Genomic DNA, 18,088 nt, shown 5'->3' on the forward strand with positions numbered 1-18,088 from the left:
CATTCTATTGCACAGTTCTACCTGTTTGGACAAATGTATATAGTTATGTAAAAACCACCACAGTCAAGATACAGAACAATTTCATTATGCTAGGAAATTCTCCCATACTCACTTGTAGTCAGTCCGTCCCTCACTTCTTAGCCACTGATCTATTTTCTGTCCCTACAGTCTTTGCAAGAATATTATATAAGTGGAGTCATACAATATACATCCTTTTGAGCCTGGCTTCTTTCACTTAGGATACTATGTTAGAGAATCATCCAAGTTATTGTGTGTATCCTAGTTCATTCCATTTTATTTATGAGTATTCTACTCATTTCTCAGTTGAGGGATATGGGAGTTGTTTGTAGTGTTTCCTGATTACTGACAAGCTGCTATAAAGTTTCATGTTCAAATTTGTGAGTGAACATAGCTTTCAATGGTATGGTATTCTTAATTTTATAAGAAACTGCAAAGCTGTTTTCCAAAGTGGCTGTATCATTTTGCATTCCTTCCAGCAGTGTATAAATTTCAGTTGCTCTACATCCTTGCCAGCCATGGTATTGCCTCTCTCTCTCTCTCTCTCTCTCTCTTTTCTTAGACATTCCAGTAAGAGTATAGTTGTATCTCATTGTGGTTTTATTCTGTCTTTTGGGTTTTTTTAACATCTTTATTGGAATATAATTGCTTTACAATGGTGTATTAGTTTCTGCTTTATAGCAAAGTGAATCAGCTATACATATACATATATCCCCATATCTCTTCCCTCTTGCGTCTCCCTGCAGCCCTCCCTATCCCACCCCTCTAGGCAGTCACAAAGCACAAAGCTGATCTCCCTGTGCTATGTAGCTGCTTCCCACTAGCTATCTATTTACATTAGGTAGTATATATAAGTCCATGCCACTCTCTCACTTCGTCCCAGCTTACCCTTCCCCCTCCCCGTGTCCTCAAGTCCATTCTCTATGTCTGCATCTTTATTCCTGTCCTGCCTCTAGGTTCTTCATAACCTTTTTTTTTTTTTTTAGATTCCATATATGTTAGCATACAGTATTTGTTTTTCTCTTTCTGACTTACTTCACTCTGTGTGATAAACTCTAAGTCTATCCACCTCACTACAAATTACTCAATTTCATTTCTTTTTATGGCTGAGTAATATTCCATTGTATATATGTGCCACATCTTCTTTATCCATTCATCTGTCGATGGACACTTAGGTTGCTTCCATGTCCTGGCTATTGTTTATAGAGCTGCAATGAACATTGTTGTACATGACTTTTTTTTTTTTTTTTTTTTTGCGTTACGCGGGCATCTCACTGCCGTGGCCTCTCCCGTTGCGGAGCACAGGCTCCGGACGCACAGGCCCAGCGGCCATGGCTCATGGGCCCAGCCGCTCCGTGGCACATGGGATCCTCCCAGACCGGGGCACGAACCCGCGTCCCCTGCATCGGCAGGCAGACTCTCAACCACTGCGCCACCCGGGAAGCCCTACATGACTCTTTTTGAATTACGGATTTCTCAGGGTATATGCCCAGTCGTAGGATAGCTGGGTCATATGGTAGTTCTATTTTTAGTATTTTAAGGAACCTCCATACTGTTCTCCATAGTGGCTGTGTCAATTTATATTCCCACCAACAGTGCAAGAGGGTTCCCTTTTCTCCACACCCTCTCCAACATTTATTGTTTGTAGAGTTTTTGATGATGGCCATTCTGACTGGTGTGAGGTGACACCTCATTGTACTTTTGATTTGCATTTCTCTAATGAGTAGTTAGATGTTGAGCATTCTTTCATGTGTTTGTGGGCTATCTGTATATCTTCTGTGGAGAAATGTCTATTTAGATTTTCTGCCCATTTTTGGATTGGGTTGTTTGTTTTTTTGATATTGAACTGCATGAGCTGCTTGTAAATTTTGGAGATTAATCCTTTGTCAGTTGCTTCATTTGCTAATATTTTCTCCCATTCTGAGGGTTGTCTTTTCATCTCATTTATGGTTTCCTTTGCTGTGAAAAAGCTTTGAAGTTTCATTAGGTCTCATTCATTTATTTTTCTTTTTATTTCCATTTCTCTAGGAGGTGGGTCAAAAAGGATCTTGCTGTGATTTATGTCATAGAGTGTTCTGCCTATGTTTTCCTCTACGAGTTTTATAGTGTCTGGCCTTACATTTAGGTCTTTAATCCATTTTGAGCTTATTTTTGTGTATGGTGTTAGGGAGTGTTCTAATTTCATTCTTTTACATGTAGCTGCCAAGTTTTCCCAGTACCACTTATTGAAGAGGCTGTCTTTTGTCCATTGTATATTCTTGCCTCCTTTATCAAAGATAAGGTGACCATATGTGTGTGGGCTTATCTCTGGCCTTTCTATCCTGTTCCATTGATCTATCTTTCTGTTTTTCTGCCAGTACCATACTATCTTCATTACTGTAGCTTTGTAGTATAATCTGAAGTCAGGGAGCCTGATTCCTCTAGCTGCATTTTTCTTTCTCAAGATTGCTTTGGCTATTCGGGGTCTTTTGTGTTTCCATACAAATTGTGAAATTTTTTCTTCTAGTGCTGTGAAAAATGCCATTGGTAGTTTGATAGGGATTGTATTGAATCTGTAGATTGCTTTGGGTAGTATAGTCATTATCACATTATTGATTCTTCCAATTCACGAACATGGTATATCTCTCCATCTATTTATGTCATCTTTAATTTCTTTCATCAGTGTCTTACAGTTTTCTGCATACAGGTCTTTTGTCTCCTTAGGTAGGTTTATTCCTAGGTATTTTATTCTTTTTGTTGCAATGGTAAATGGGAGTGTTTTCTTAATTTCACTTTCAGATTTTTCATCCTTAGTGTTTAGGAATGCAAGAGATTTCTGTACATTAATTTTGTATCCTGCTACTTTGCCAGATTCATTGATTAGCTAGAGTAGTTTTCTGGTTGCATCTTTAGGATTCTTTACATAGAGTATCATGTCATCTGCAAACAGTGACAGTTTTACTTCATCTTTTCTGGTTTGGATTCCTTTTATTTCTTTTTCTTCTCTGATTGCTGTGGCTAAAACTTCCCAAACTATGTTGAATAATAGTGGTGAGAGTGAGCAACCTTGTCTTGTTCCTGAACTTAGTGGAAATGGTTTCAGTTTTTCACCATTGAGAATGATGTTGGCTTTGCTTTGTCATATATGGCCTTTATTATGTTGAGGTAAGTTCCCTGAATGCATACTTTCTGGAGGGTTTTTATTATAAATGGGTGTTGACTTTTGTCGAAAGCTTTTTCTGCATCTATTGAGATTATCATATGGTTTTTATCCGTCAGTTTGTTAATATGGTGTATCACATTGATTGATTTGCGTATATTGAAGAATCCTTGCATTCCTGGGATAAACCCCTCTTGATCATGGCATATGATCCTTTAATGTGCTGTTGGATTCTGTTTGCTAGTATTTTGTTGAGGATTTTTGCATTTATGTTCATCAGTGATACTGGCCTGTAGTTTTGTTGAGGATTTTTGCATTTATGTTCATCAGTGATACTGGCCTGTAGTTTTCTTTCTTTGTGACATCTTAGTCTGGTTTTGGTATCAGAGTGATGGTGGCATTGTAGAATGAGTTTGGGAGTGTTCCTCCCTCTTCTATATTTTGGAAGATTTTTGAGAAGGATAGGTATAGCTCTTTGATAGAATTTGCCTGTGAAGCCATCTGGTCTTGGGCTTTTGTTTGTTGGAAGATTTTTAATCACATTCTCAATTTCAGTGCTTTTGATTGGTCTGTTTATATTTTATGTTTCTTCCTGGTTCCATCTCGGAAGGTTGTGCTTTTCTAAGAATTTGTCCATTTCTTCCAGGTTGTCCATTTTATGGGCATTAGTTGCTTGTAGTAATCTCTTATGGTCCTTTGTATTTCTGCAGTGTCAGTTGTTACTTCTCCTTTTTCATTTCTAATTCTATTGATTTGAGTCTTCTCCCTTTTTTTATTGATGAGTCTGGCTAATGGTTTATCAATTTTGCTTATCTTCTCAAAGAACCAGCTTTTAGTTTTATTGATCTTTGCTATTGTTTTCTTCATTTCTCTTTCATTTATTTCTCATCTGATCTTTATGATTTCTTTCCTTCTGCTAACTTTGGGGTTTTTTTGTTCTTCTTTCTCTAATTGCTTTAGGTGTAAGGTTAAGTTGTTTATTTAAGATATTTCTTGTTGAGGTCTATCCCGATGGGGCTTTTTCTGTAAACCTAGATGGTTGGAAACGCCTCATAGATTAACTGTGTGGTTTCCTTTACTCATAGAACTACCTGTTAGATCTGTGGGAAAGAACTACAAGACAGCTGCCAAGTAAACTATGAAAAACCTAACAAACTTTTTATCTTAGATATTGGCATATCCCAATGATCTGTACTGTTCTAGGGTGTGATGGCTTAGGAGTGAATATGATTTGAACCTAATACATTTTTAGAGGGTGTCAAATTCAGAACCAGGCAGATCCATCTCCTGACCCTAAACATGGTCCTAAAGTAAATCACTTGAGGAAATTGGATCCCAAAGATTACAGGTGGGGAATTTTGGAGTGTGTCCATATTTCATTGGAGATCAAAGAAGCCTAACTAAAAGAATTGTGGGCTGACTCACATGATAACTTCTTTTTGAAAGGGCTATTTTATCTTGAAGATTATGAGTTTGGAGGAACTAAGGTGATTGGCAGTGGAAAGAATCAGAACGTGTGAAATTCCTTAAAAATTTATTGACTTAAATAACTTTGTGTTACACATCATAAAAAAAAAACCCTTTACAAAAAAAAAAAGATATATCTTGCTTCTTGATGTAGGATTGTATTGCTATAAACTTCCCCCTTAGAACTGCTTTTGCTGCATCCCATAGGTTTTGGGTCGTTGTGTTTTCATTGTCATTTGTTTCTAGGTATTTTTTGATTTCCTCTTTGATTTCTACAGTGATTCATTGTGGTTTTAATTTGCATTTCCCTAATGACTAATGATGTTGGGCATCTTTCTTTGTGCTTTTTGCCATCCATATATTTTCTTTGGTGAAATATGTATTCAAATCTTTGCCCCATCTTTAAAATGCATTACTTTCTTATTATTGGGCTTTGAGTTTGTATGTAATTCTAGATACAAGTCCTTTATCAGATATGTGATTATAAAAACTTTCTCCTTGTCTGTGTCTTTCATAAAGCAAACATTATTAATTTAAATGAAGTCCAATTTATTTTTTGTTCTTTGAATTATTGTGCTTTGGGCTGTGTATGTAAGAAATCATTGCCTAACTAAAGGTCACAAAATTTTCTTCTTTTTTTAAGTTTTAGAATTATAGGTTTTACATTTATACTTATGATCCATTTTGAGTAATTTTTTCATAGATTGTGAGCTTGGATAAAGGCTTTTTGTTTTTACTTTTGTTTTTTGCATATGTGTATCCAGTTGTTCCAGCACTATTTATACTTGGTGAAACTGTCCTTTCTCCACCAAATCGCCTATTTATTTACCTTTGTCAGAAACCAATTAGCCATATATGTGTACAACTATTTCTGGATTCTTTTTTCCATTCCATTTGTCTACATGTTTATTCTTCTTTCAATACCACTCTCTGTTTACTGTAGCATTATACTAAGTCAGGAAATCAAGTTTATGAATCTTTTAACTTCAAAGAGAAAGTGTATTCTGCTGTTTTTGTGTAGTGTTTTCTAAATATCATTTAACTTAGTTTAGTTGATAATGTTGTTCATGTCCTCCATATCCTCAGTGGTAATTTTTCTGCTTTCTCTATTAACTGCTGAGAGGGTGTGTTGATGTCTCCAGCTGTATTTGTGGATTTGTCTGTTTCTCTGTTCAGTTTTATCAGTTTTTGCTTCATGTATTTTGAAGCACTGTTGTTAGGTGCATACACATTTACATTTGTTATGTCATTTTGTGGAATAGACCTCGTAATAATTAAGTCGTGTTCATCTTTATCCTTATTTTGAAGTCTGGTTGACATGATATTAATATAGCTACTCCTGCTTTCTTTTGTCTAGTGTTTTCATAGTATCTCTCGTCTATCATTTTATTTTTAACCTATTTACCCTTTATATTTAAAATTGGTTAATTGTATATGGTGTATAGTTTGGTCTTGATTTTTTCAATCTAATCTGATGATCTTTACTTTATTTTTTTGAACCTGAAGTAATGAGTCATTTATTAGAAACAAGTCATTGGCTGAACGAGTTTACATATGACAAAAAATTTGGAGGGTATACTAGTGTGGTAGATTTTCAGCATAAACAAAATTTTCTTAAAACAACATGGAATTATTTGTTTAGGTCATTGCTACAGATTGAGACTGAAGATTAAGTGGAGTCTGTTGTAGCATGTGACTGATGATCTTTATTTTGAATTGATATGCTTATGAAATTTACATTTAATGTAATTTTTATATGATTGGATTAAAATACACCATATTGTTAGTTGTTTTATTTTTTAATCTCTTATTTTGTTCCCCAGCATTTCATTTCTGATTATTCCATTTTAGCTTCATTATTGACTTTTTTCTTTTAAAAATTATTTTATTCATTGCCCTAGGTTACACAATATACATCTTTAATTAATCAGAGTCTACTTTTAAATAATATCATACTACTTAACATGTAATATAAGGACTTAACAGTATTATCTCAAATTCTCCCACTCTTTGTGCTATTTTTGTCATACATTTTACTTTTACATATGCCATAAACAGTGAATTAATATTTCTGCTTTATATAGATATAATTTAGAGCAATTAAAAATAAAGAAAATAGAATTTTATGTTTACCTCCATTTATTCCGTTGCAACTCTTTATTTCTTTGTGTATTTGTTATATCTTACCACAGTTTAAAAAAAATGTGTTGAAATTGTTCTTACCTATTAGCATTTACACCACCAGTTCCTGACTCTTGCTGGGTCTATTAAAAATTTGATGTGCGTGGGTAGCTTGGAATATGCTTGATTTGTATATTTCTTTTGTTCTTTCTTAGAATTTCAGAACCACTGGACTGAATGTATCATGAGAGGTCCTTTGGCCTAATCTTTAAAGTATGACAGATTTACTTCAACTGATCTTATTTTAAGACTTATCTGAAGTTCTCTAAAGTTGTACTTAAGCCTGCTCCGTCTCTTTTTATCTCTGTCTTGTTCTCTTGCTCTCATGACTGGAGAGGAAGCATCAGAACCACAATGTCCTGCTTTTTAATGTTCTCTTTTTAGTAACTTCACACATGTATCACATACATAAAGATAGTTATTGAGTTTCTTCTTACCATTCTGCATTACAAGTAAAAAACTTTCTCTACTTCTCCAAGTTTTTTATAGAGTGATAAATTTACTTTTTCTCTGTATATCTTTGACCATTTTAATAGGATTTTCTCCTGGACATTTCACGTAATCATTTTTGTTAGGCACGTGTGAGTAAGTGGTAGCAGTATTCACCAAGATGAAGGAACCGGTATCTCTATTGGAATAATATTGGCTCTGGGAGAATGCCAGGGAACCAAATGAAGTGGTGTAAATTCTCAAGGGTTCCCAGCACCCTTGCCAAGTAGTGGAGACTTTCCTGACCCTTACAGCCTAGTGCTGAAATTAAACCCTCTCACTGAAGCCATAAGGCTTACTCTTCTCCAGAGATGACTGAAGGCAACAGCCTTAGGCAGGTTACTTGTATAGCGTTGAGCTAGGAGAAAAAGAGCAGACAGGAAAATCTGAGCACACTATCTTTAGTTATGAGAAAAAAATCCTCTCAACAGTTGGGCCAGCCCTATAATAGAACTTATAAACACTTGTCAGTTATGAGGGTAAATGTAAGACATACTTATTTTCAAGCTTTCCCCTTAATTTCTTGTCCAAAGCATAACATTTTCTTTTTGTCTTTTTCCCCCTCAAGGGGTGCTACATCCATTGTATACAGATGCAAACAGAAGGGGACCCAGAAGCCTTATGCTCTCAAAGTGTTAAAGAAAACAGTAAGTTTGTTTCATTATATAATAGCATCTCTAAGGGATCTGTGACCTGGAGAAGGCAGGAGCCCTGATTCGAAGGACAAAAGCGCCAGAGAGCTGCTATGTGCAGCTAACTCATTTGAATCATGATTATGAGAGTGCAGCCAAATGGGTTGTTTTTTGATGGAAATTGTGATTCTTTGAAAGCAACTGGATCTCAAATTAGATACAGTTGTGGGGAGGAGAAGTATGGAATGGAAAGACATTTAGAGTTTCCAGGTAAACTTTGCTTTGTATACCTGTCATGTTTTCAGATATATGTGTACATTTATATAATCTCCAATCACAATTTAATATACTAGAAAAGGTTGCTATTTAAAAATACCTAAATGAAACACAAATAGATGCATTTGTTAAAGAAGTCATCAGCTTCTTACTTGATTTTCAAATGGTGGGTTTACTTCAGTAAAGTACAACCAGGCAAATGCTAATGTATCTGGGACTGAACCTGCTCATCGAAGAAGTTCATATTTGAACAAGAAGGAAGGATTTTGTTTTCGGATTTTTTTTTCTTGCCCTAAGCTTGTAGGTGAGCTGAGGGGGCAAAAGTTACTTAGGCTCATCTCCAATAAGTAAGAAATGCTAAGGTGAGAGTTCAAAATACAAATGTCAGCATGTAATACTGGCATTTTTATACTCCCTGTGCCCCAGAGAATATTTGTCATTGTAATGCCCTACTTATACTTTCTGTCCTTAGGTAATTTCCCCTTATAAAACCACAAAAAGACAACGTATTCTTTTATAGCAAATTCTTCCTTTCTCAAATTTTATGTGAACAAATATGTGAAATATATATATTTCTGAAAACCCAGGTGTAACATATGCTGAGGAGAGACATACTGTAACTTTTGAAGTCAAATAATACCTCTTTGAGGCCAAGGGATTTTTTTTTTTCTAAAGTCAGCTTAATATCACCAACTGTTTATGTATTGTCTGGCACACGGAAATTTTAGACTCTCATATAATGAAGAAGAGAATAATGGCACAATGTTTTCAGTCAGGTAGAAGTAGAATGACATTTTCAAACAATCTGTTAGAATTTAAGGCCACTCAAGCACCAAGAACAGTATAACTGAAGAAGGTAATAGTTTAAATGGCAATTGCTCCTAATAAGGTCTTTATTCTGGATTTCCTATTTGGTGTAGCCAATGATTCCAGAATGTAGAGGCAGCTTTTGATTGATAAGCTTTGGAGTTTTCTCTTAAATCAATTTCATATAGTCATAAAATGTATTTGAACTAAGGATTATTAAAATTTCATGAAATAGAATTTCCTGTTAAACATCTGCTTTTCATGAAACTATATTGGCATGCTTTAGCAGTAGTGACACAAGAGATGTTTTTGGACTTGGTTGTATCATTTCTTGCTGGTTAAAAAATTGTCAGTAAAATTTGTGTGTGGTTATTTTATTTTCATAGTTGAGGAAACTTTGAAAGGCACTAGCTATATAAACATCTAGGAAAATGAGTATTCAGAAATGACTTGTGAATGCTCAGAATCCCAAAGGACAAGGGGCTGGTTTAGAGAATATTTATGTCAAAAATCTTTGAATGAATTGGAATAAGAGAGAAGTGAAGACACTTGGTGGGTTCATGACTTTTATTCATTGAGAAAGTAAAGCTCTGATTTGCCCTCCCTTGTCTTCTCTCCTCCACCTCTGTTGTGGAAACATCTTGTTCAGAAGACAGGCACGAAGAAAATGTGGACGGGAACCAAGTGTCAGATGGAACTGCAGAACGATGCAGTAAGGCAGATGTTGTCAAACACAGTTACTGTTGTACCAAATGGAATGAGAGAAATCCCCTGGAGAAACCTCAGTTTTTAACATAGATGGAATTCCCAGCATTGTCTCCTAGAATCAACCATGCCCAGAGATGTATAAACAAGAGGAATAGCAGGCAAAACCTCAAAGAGAAATTGCCTCCAGTGTTTAATTCTATATAGGTCACGAAGACAGAACTTCCTTATCCAAATGAAATGAATGAAGCCTATGATCTTATTTTAAGACTAAGAATCTATTTATGGAGGAAAAGTGATGTAGGGGAAACAAAGTATTCTTCTAGCAAATTCAGTTAAAGATCTGGTCTTGACGGGGAAAGTGAGCTTCAGAAAACTTGAATGATCTGTGTAATCTATTTATTAGATTGAGCCACATAAAACTTCATCTATTAAACTATTCTTGACCTATAAAAAATGGCAATTTTATGTGGTTCAACTAACAACTTTGGGGCTACTATACCACTTCATGGGATAATTCCTTGGGTCCTCATTTTATGATTAGACCCAAACTTAAGAGGTTTGAAAGATTATCTGTCTATATCTGTTTGTCTGTCTATCATCTATCAACTATCTGTAAGAATTTCATAGGGCTGATGTAATAAACTACCATAAACTGGATGGCTTAGAACAATTAAAATTTATTCTTTTACAGTTTTGAAGTCTAGAAGTCTGAAATCAAGGGGATGGGACGGCAAGGTTGATTCCTTCTGAGGGCACTGATGGAGAATTTGTTCCATGCCTCTCTCCTAGCTTCTGGTGACCATCAGCAATGCTTGATGTTCCTTGACTTGTCATTGCATCACTCTAATCTCTATCTTCATTGTCACATGGCAGTCTTCTCCCTGCATGTCTTCATATCATGTTCCCTCTCTGCATGTCTGTGTTCACATTTCCCTCTTCATATAAGGACACCAGTTCTATTGGATTAGGGGCCCACCCTACTCCAGTATGACCTCATCTTAAATTAACTACCTATATTTACAACAACTAATTCCCAGATAAAGTCACATTTTTAAGGACTAGGGGGTTAGTACTTCAACATATTTTGGAGGGGGGAACACAATTCCATCCAAAATCCTATCAATAAAAGAGGACCTCTAAGGTGAATTTCAAAATATTCCACTCAATAATCTATCTGAAGTTGAATAAAACTTTTATCACATTCAAGAAACTAATAAACATAAGAAAACCTATCCATTTTATAGGTGATTAGATTCATATATAAATGTTTTTAAGTCCAAGAAAATTTCCCTATCTCTTCCACAAGTTAATTATTTGATAACAATAATCCTCTTCCCCAGGATCTGTTTAAAAGCTGTTTCAGGACAGTTTACCCAAAATTTATTTTGTGGCAATATTATGTTCCTTTCTCATAGCTTAATATTTTAGGAAGGATTTAGTTTACATTGGCAGTAAGGGACTTATTCCCCCTATAAAACACCCTGATTATCATTAACAATCCATTAAGCACTCATATGTCTGAGTGATAGACAAATACTCTAATTTATCCATAGGAAGATAGACTAAAGCATCTACTCTTATGGAGAAATCCACATTCCATTGGTTGTCAAGTACAGGACAGAATTAATACTGATAATAAACATAAAGTAGCTTGTTATGTTCAGACAGTTGGGTATTTTGGCTAATAAAATATCCTTGTGGGAACTTAACATGTAATTATAATAAAAATATTTTAAATTACCATATATTTTATATGTGGATATAATACCATGTTCTTTATCTATAGACAACTACAATTTCTAGAATTAGAATACATTAAAATACATATCAACCAACATCATTAATGTCTGCAACTTACGTTCAGATAGTTCACAATGAAAGAAAAGTGTGAGTGTGTGTATGTGTGTGCACATATAGGGAGAGAGAGAGAAAAAAAAATATGGCAAAAATCAATAGTTATTAAATTTAGGACAGTATACTAGTGTCCATGCTAGATTTCAGAATTTCAGTATATGAGAAAATTTGAGTTAAACCAAACTTCAACATTGAGATCCTGTTCAACATAACTTTTCTCTGGACATTCAGAAAGCATTACAAGATCTTACAGTTTCTAAATGTCCTGATAAACACCAGTGACTCTCTATTATAGATGTATTGAAGTGCCAGAAAACAGAAAATGATAATTGAACCAACGTTTTACTATACTGAAAATCCTGGACTTTTCCGGAAACAGTATCCATTTGTCTCATCACGTCATTAATGAGGATAAAGCTTTGAGGGCAGTGAGGGTAGACAAGAGAGGAAAATGAATTGAAGGGCTCTTTTGATTGTTTATTTTTTTAAATTTTTTTCCACATAGTATTAGAGATTCTTGGACTGAAGAACTCATCAAGTCACTAGGAGTGCCATACCTACTCTCCTCCTGGGAAAGGTGACCCATTTTGTAACTTTTTATTTTAAAACAGTTACAGATTCACAGGCAGTGCCATTTTTGTTGCCCATAAATACCTCATTACCTTGTATGTAATTGGCTTGCAGATATCAGTGAAACTTTTACTGTGAACTTTGTAAAACGAATCCAGGGTGAAGGAAACAAGGCTTCCTTTTTTCCTTCACTCATGAGCCTTTCATCATCTCCATTTTATGCAATATTTAGAAGAAATTGAAGTAGAGTAGAAAGATTTTCTAAGCTGTGTCCTCAGATGAACAACTTTGGGGCGTTAAAAGATTCTGACAGACACGGGTAGTGGGACAATAAGTGATTTACAAGATGGGACCTTTTTATTGATGTTATTTAGTTACGTGACTTTTTAATATGCTGAACTTAAAACTGCACAGAAGGAAAATAATAGATTCAAGAAAATGTCAAAATTTGAACAGATTATGCAGATGGAACCTTCAGTCTGGACTGACTTTTGCTGAGTTAAATGGAATCACAACTTTTGAAGAATTTTGGTGATAATGGAGTCACTACTTCAGGAATGAGTCACAGGCATTCTCTCTTTTCCTAAGGAGTACATCCCCTAGGGTGTGTCTAAATAATCACACTTCAGGCCTATCAATATGGCTCATTTTCAAGAACTGATTGAGATTTAAGAAAATTATGATCATCAATCATTTATAGTGTCCCTGGAATTTTGAAAACAAATATTTGAATTCTAAAATCATGATGACATTTCTAGCCATGTGGCTCAACTCTTGAAAAAGATTGCATTCAGATTGCTATAAAATCCTTGCATGAAATACCCAGTATTGAGTCTAAGAATTACTCTCAGTGTGTAAATTCAGAATTTATGAGTCTGAGAGCCAATCTCAGTGTATAAGTTCAGAATGTATAGGTCTTCTGACTCTCCTTAAGAATGGCTATGTGGTTGTGGGGTAAGATCATGGGCTGTGGAGCCAGACAATTTGAGTTCAGGACCACTTCTGCCACTTACTACCTGTGTGACCCTACAACAGTTATGTAAATCTCTCAATCTTAGTTTCTTCATCTGTGAAATGAGTTTAAGAACATCTAGCCCGTGGCATTTTAGTAACAATTAAAATGAGATAACTTATGTAAAATATTTCTCAGCACCTAGGGAGCATGTAATAAATGGTGAACATTGTTCTTATTATTAATTGTAATGGGTCCACACAGATATTTTATATTATAATAGTATCAGCTCATTCTGTGTAATTCTCGTATTTTCATTAGCTTGATTGAAAACTAAGCAGTAAGCAGCACCAGACATATTGTATACTGCTGTATGAATAAACTAATTATATCATTTCTGGTCATATGACCTCATACTTAGACAAATCTTGGATGCCCGCGATTCCTAGATTTGGAACACTTTCAACCCTACTGCTCTATTCTGATTCTTGACATTGGAGCACTGTGACTTGATCCATAGTTTAGAAGCTGTTTTAGGTCTAAATTTTGTCATATTTTAGTTATTGTAATGTAAAGTGATCTATAGATTTCTGGAAAGGCTTTTCTTGAATAATTTAATTAGCATTCACCTAGTAAATGTTCCTAACTTTTATAAAATTTCCATTAAGTACTAAAGGATAAAAGAGGCCTTTTATCCTCCTCTCAGTTAGTTGAAGAGCCACACGTTGTGACTTGCTGATCATTCTATGAGTTAGTTTTTAATTTGTATTCATTTTTCCTTATGTTCTTATGAATTAGCTCTTTGAGTATGTAACTATGATGCTGCTGGAGACTTTGAAAAGTTGCTCTAGATTAAATTACAGAAGGTACACAGGCCTCCCTCAAATTCTTGGTAGTTGAATCTCCAGGATGTCTCCATTAGAGGAGTTTTCAGGTTTTTCAGTTCTGAAATAGAAAGAATAACATTTATACCACTTGGCAAACTGAGGATTACCTGCTCTTGTCTCTTTCTGTCTAACCTTTGGGAACATGGAAAACTGATCACAGGCCATTCATTTTTCAATTTCTGTGATATACGTAAGAGAGATGGCTAGGTCAATCTGGGTTAAAGATATGTGTCTATTAAACACTGCTATAACTACTTTTAACAACTAATGGGTATGCTCTAGAAGTGGAGTCAGGGTCTCCCTTGGTCAGTGATGGAGAGGAGAATAATAAATCACTAGCTCAAATGGACTTTTTGGGCCCAACTGAGGTCTCAGAACACATTAAGGAAAGTAGCTTGCTGATAACAAGCTGTGTCAAGTGAAGTGAAACTTCTTCAAGCATTCTGTCAGTTGGAACCTATTGATTTTCATAGGGACTATTAAGCCAGGTTTCCTGGAATAGGAATAGGGATATTTCTATTCAGTTTGTGACAAGTATATGTCTACAAGAGAAGAGAGGTAGCAGGGTGGAATGTTAAAATCTTGGCCTGATTTGTATGCTTTACTGTTCAAAGATCCACTTGGAAGTCTGAACATTCTTGCAGAGAACTGGTCGTTGCAGTTTGATTTGTTTTCTTGCTTGATAGAAACGCTGCTAGAATCTGTCACAATTCAGCTCACTTATCTATCCTCTCATTTTATTGATCTTTCACAGGCATTTTGTTGCCTTTTAAAAAGTAAACATAATTCAGAGGCAAGCTGATACAAGGGAAGTAGGGAGAGAGAGATTGAGAATATAGGCACTGGCCTGTGTGCTATTACCCAGAAAGAAACATACTTTGCAGTTACACCATCTGCTCAAGTTATCACACTTAACCCTCTAGTACTTTCTTTTTTTAATTTTATTTATTTTTGGCTGCGTTGGGTCTTCGTTGCTGCACACGGGCTTTCTCTAGTTGCCGTGAGCGGGGGCTACTCTTCGTTGTGGTGCACGGGCTTCTCATTGCGGTGGCTTCTCTTGTTGTGGAGCATGGGCTCTAGGTGCACGGGCCTCAGTAGTTGTGGTGTGCAGGCTCTGTGGTTCACGGGCTCTAGAGCGCAGGCTCAGTAGTTGTGGTGCACAGGCTTAGTTGCTCCACGGCATATGGGATATCCCCGGACCAGGGCTCGAACTTGTGTCCCCTGCATTGGCAGGCGATTCTTAACTACTGCACCACCAGGGAAGTCCCAACCTTCTGGTACTTTTACAAGTAGTGAGTGGTTGGATCTAAAGTGATCTTCACCCTTTATATGAAGCCTATGGAGGCAAAAAGGAGGTGACTAGCCCAAACCAGAGGAAATCTTAGGAAGAGCTTATGTTACCATACCCTAGTAGAAGAAAGAGACTAGAAACTTCTCAGAGAACTGAGTGGGAAAGACCTTGTAACCAAAGGAGAGGTGCGGGGCAGCAGGAAAGTTGAGAGGAGCCCAAGGAGATCAGAGTTGGGGAGTGGTGCCTGATGGACCACAACCAGGAAAGCTGAGAAGGAACACAGATCAGCCTCAGAGCAAACTTAGGATTCCTATCTTAGTGAGAAGGGGAAAAGCTATAATCTTAGTGTTAACAGGGAAAAACATTTTAACAAATTTTTATTTTTCTTTGTGGTACAAAGTTGAATGATGATCAAAGCTGTGTTCATCCAGACAATGTAAGAAGAGCGGAGAGAAAGAAGGCTAAGAGAAGATTAAGTCCTGAAACTCCAAAACCATTAATTTGCTGAAAGAGAGAAAATGAATGACTGTGTGCAAAGGAAATTGATTAGAAGAGATCCAAATAATTTTCAGTATTGAATTAGCTTAACAACAGCTTTTTTTTTAAAGTAAGCATTTTCAAATCACCATATGCCACTCCAGCAATTTTAACAGTAAAGAAGCATAATGCTAATAAGAATGGGACCCACACTTAATTATTCAACAATATGTAGTAGCCCCTTTCATATGTTAATGCAACAATGCCTCATGGGACTGTTTACTTAAGGGAGTTTTAGAGAAGGAATGTTTCCCCAAAGGACACAATAGCATGGAGAATTTGAACGCAGGACTTTTGAGTCCCAAATCTGAGCCCTTTCTATTGATACCAGCTAGGTCCTGAAAGAGAAAAAGACCAAAAAAAAACAAAAGTAAGGAATAAGCATGGCCCAGATATGAGACTGAAACTAGATGTTGCTCCTTGCTAATCTGATAAAGGATGAAAAAGCCTTTGTTGACACACAGACACAGAGAAGCTGAGTGCAGTTCAAGTCACACTGTGAGTGAGCAAGAGTTTCCTTTGTGCAGAGAAAACAAGCAACATATTTCTTTTCCAAATGTTATTAAAACTTTAGTTTAATGCATCTCAGTATACAATATCCACTAACAAATGAAAGAAGAATAACGAAGGCGTGTGTAATGTACAAAACATTGCAGGGTGTGGCTCTCTTTGCCTTTTGTCTTATGCGTAGGTAGGATGCAGTGATGGTCCCACATGCGGCTGTGTATATGGAGTTCCAGTTTGCTCTCTGCTCTAAGTGTCAGTATCACAGGGTACATTCAGTACATTCAAAGCTACTCATACTTATCTCTACCCCAGAAGTCTGAAAAATGTATCAAATGGATAGTTATATCTACGATGCTTTTTTCCCCACAGAATACCACACTGTCACTGGGAAGATTTTTGTTTGAAATTTTGAGATCAGAATAGTTTAGAACTGTTTTTCCATCATAGCATCAGGACATATTTGGGTGTCATGATCAGTTTCAAAATCAAAGTGGATCCAATATTACTATCATCATCTTTTAAATTTTGACGTATTTTATGAAGGGGAATGTGGATGAGTGTCACGATTTACCTACCATATTTATATCTGCAAAAAAAGAAAAAAGAAATTTAAGTATTCTTTGCGTTCTATGATGATTAAAATTCTTCCTGAATCTGGTACCAACTGGATATCTGGGGGGAAAAGTACTTAAATTTTTCAGTCAAAGATATCTTAGTTTTTTACAGTTTAAGAGTCTCTTTTAGTTTAAAAGAATTTCTTTAGAGTAAATATTCAGTATAAATTCAGCTCTCTCTCAGAGCTGTTTCTCCCTCACTCTGTTCTTACCACATTGGCTTCTGGGTTCAAGGGCAGCTACGTAACACATGGGAGCATGGTCTCTGCAGTGAGGATAAAGCAGCCATGCACCACAGCCATCGCCAGATGCTTACTACATTAGAGACGGGGTTAGGCAAGGGCATTAGCAGCTATAGACAGCTGGGGAACACATCATGGGGTTGAATAATGATCAGACATTTAGAGACAGGACCAGACCAGCCCACTGCATGGATCATAGGCCCCTTTCCACTGCCCTCTCTGAGCCCTGACAGTCCTGGAAACTATCAAGAGAGGAAGCAATGGTAGGGCATTAGCATGGAATGTATGCATATCTACCCAATTAGTCATACATGGAACTTTTATGCTCTGAGCCGTTTAATCCAGAAGAGATTTAAGGACAGGCTGTTGGGAGTGCATTGAGGAGATGCATATTACTGTAAAGAAAAAGACTTCTGAGAAGGACTGAGCTGGCATGCTTTAGTTATTGATTTCTGGAAACATCTGAACTCTTCAGAAAAAATGAAGCTCTGGGTTAAGATGCTTCCTCACCAAGGAAGGCAAATCCAGACTTATACAACAAGAAACAGCTACTGCTGTCGACTTAAAAAAAATGCACAACGTGAGAGTTGTGAGTCAAGTTTTATTTGGGGCAAAATGAGGACTATAGCCTGGGAGACAGCATTTCAGATAGTTCTGAGAAACTGCTCCAAAGAGGTAGGGGGGAAGGTCAGTGTATATGTGATTTTGGTAAAGGGGGAGTATATACAATCAAGCACATATTTTTTGCAGAAGGTTTCTGCTAGTCACGAGGAGAATTGGGCTCATAAAATCAAATCCTGAAAATATCTAACTATCTGAAGACCTGTTCTGCCAGTTTTCCCAGAGCACAGAGTTTCTCATTTCTGCTCTCCACCCTGAACTCCTTTCAGGGGGTGTTGAAAATCAGCAGCTGCAGC

At 36.3% G+C, this 18,088-nt stretch overlaps 1 protein-coding gene and 1 non-coding gene across 2 annotated transcripts in view; both read left to right on the forward strand.

The window, feature by feature from the left end:
* Positions 1–18,088, forward strand: part of CAMK4 (calcium/calmodulin dependent protein kinase IV) — a 217,151-nt gene that overhangs the window by 106,707 nt on the left and 92,356 nt on the right. The window contains exon 2 of the mRNA XM_060146187.1: positions 7,863–7,941. Within this exon, the coding sequence (XP_060002170.1) occupies positions 7,863–7,941 (79 nt within the window). The remainder of the gene's footprint in view (positions 1–7,862; positions 7,942–18,088) is intronic.
* Positions 4,153–4,283, forward strand: LOC132518941 (small nucleolar RNA SNORA18). Its single transcript, XR_009540054.1, has one exon. It is a non-coding gene; the product is annotated as a small nucleolar RNA SNORA18 (small nucleolar RNA).

Source organism: Lagenorhynchus albirostris, chromosome 3 (genome assembly GCF_949774975.1).
Source record: "Lagenorhynchus albirostris chromosome 3, mLagAlb1.1, whole genome shotgun sequence".
Classification (NCBI taxonomy): domain Eukaryota; kingdom Metazoa; phylum Chordata; class Mammalia; order Artiodactyla; family Delphinidae; genus Lagenorhynchus; species Lagenorhynchus albirostris.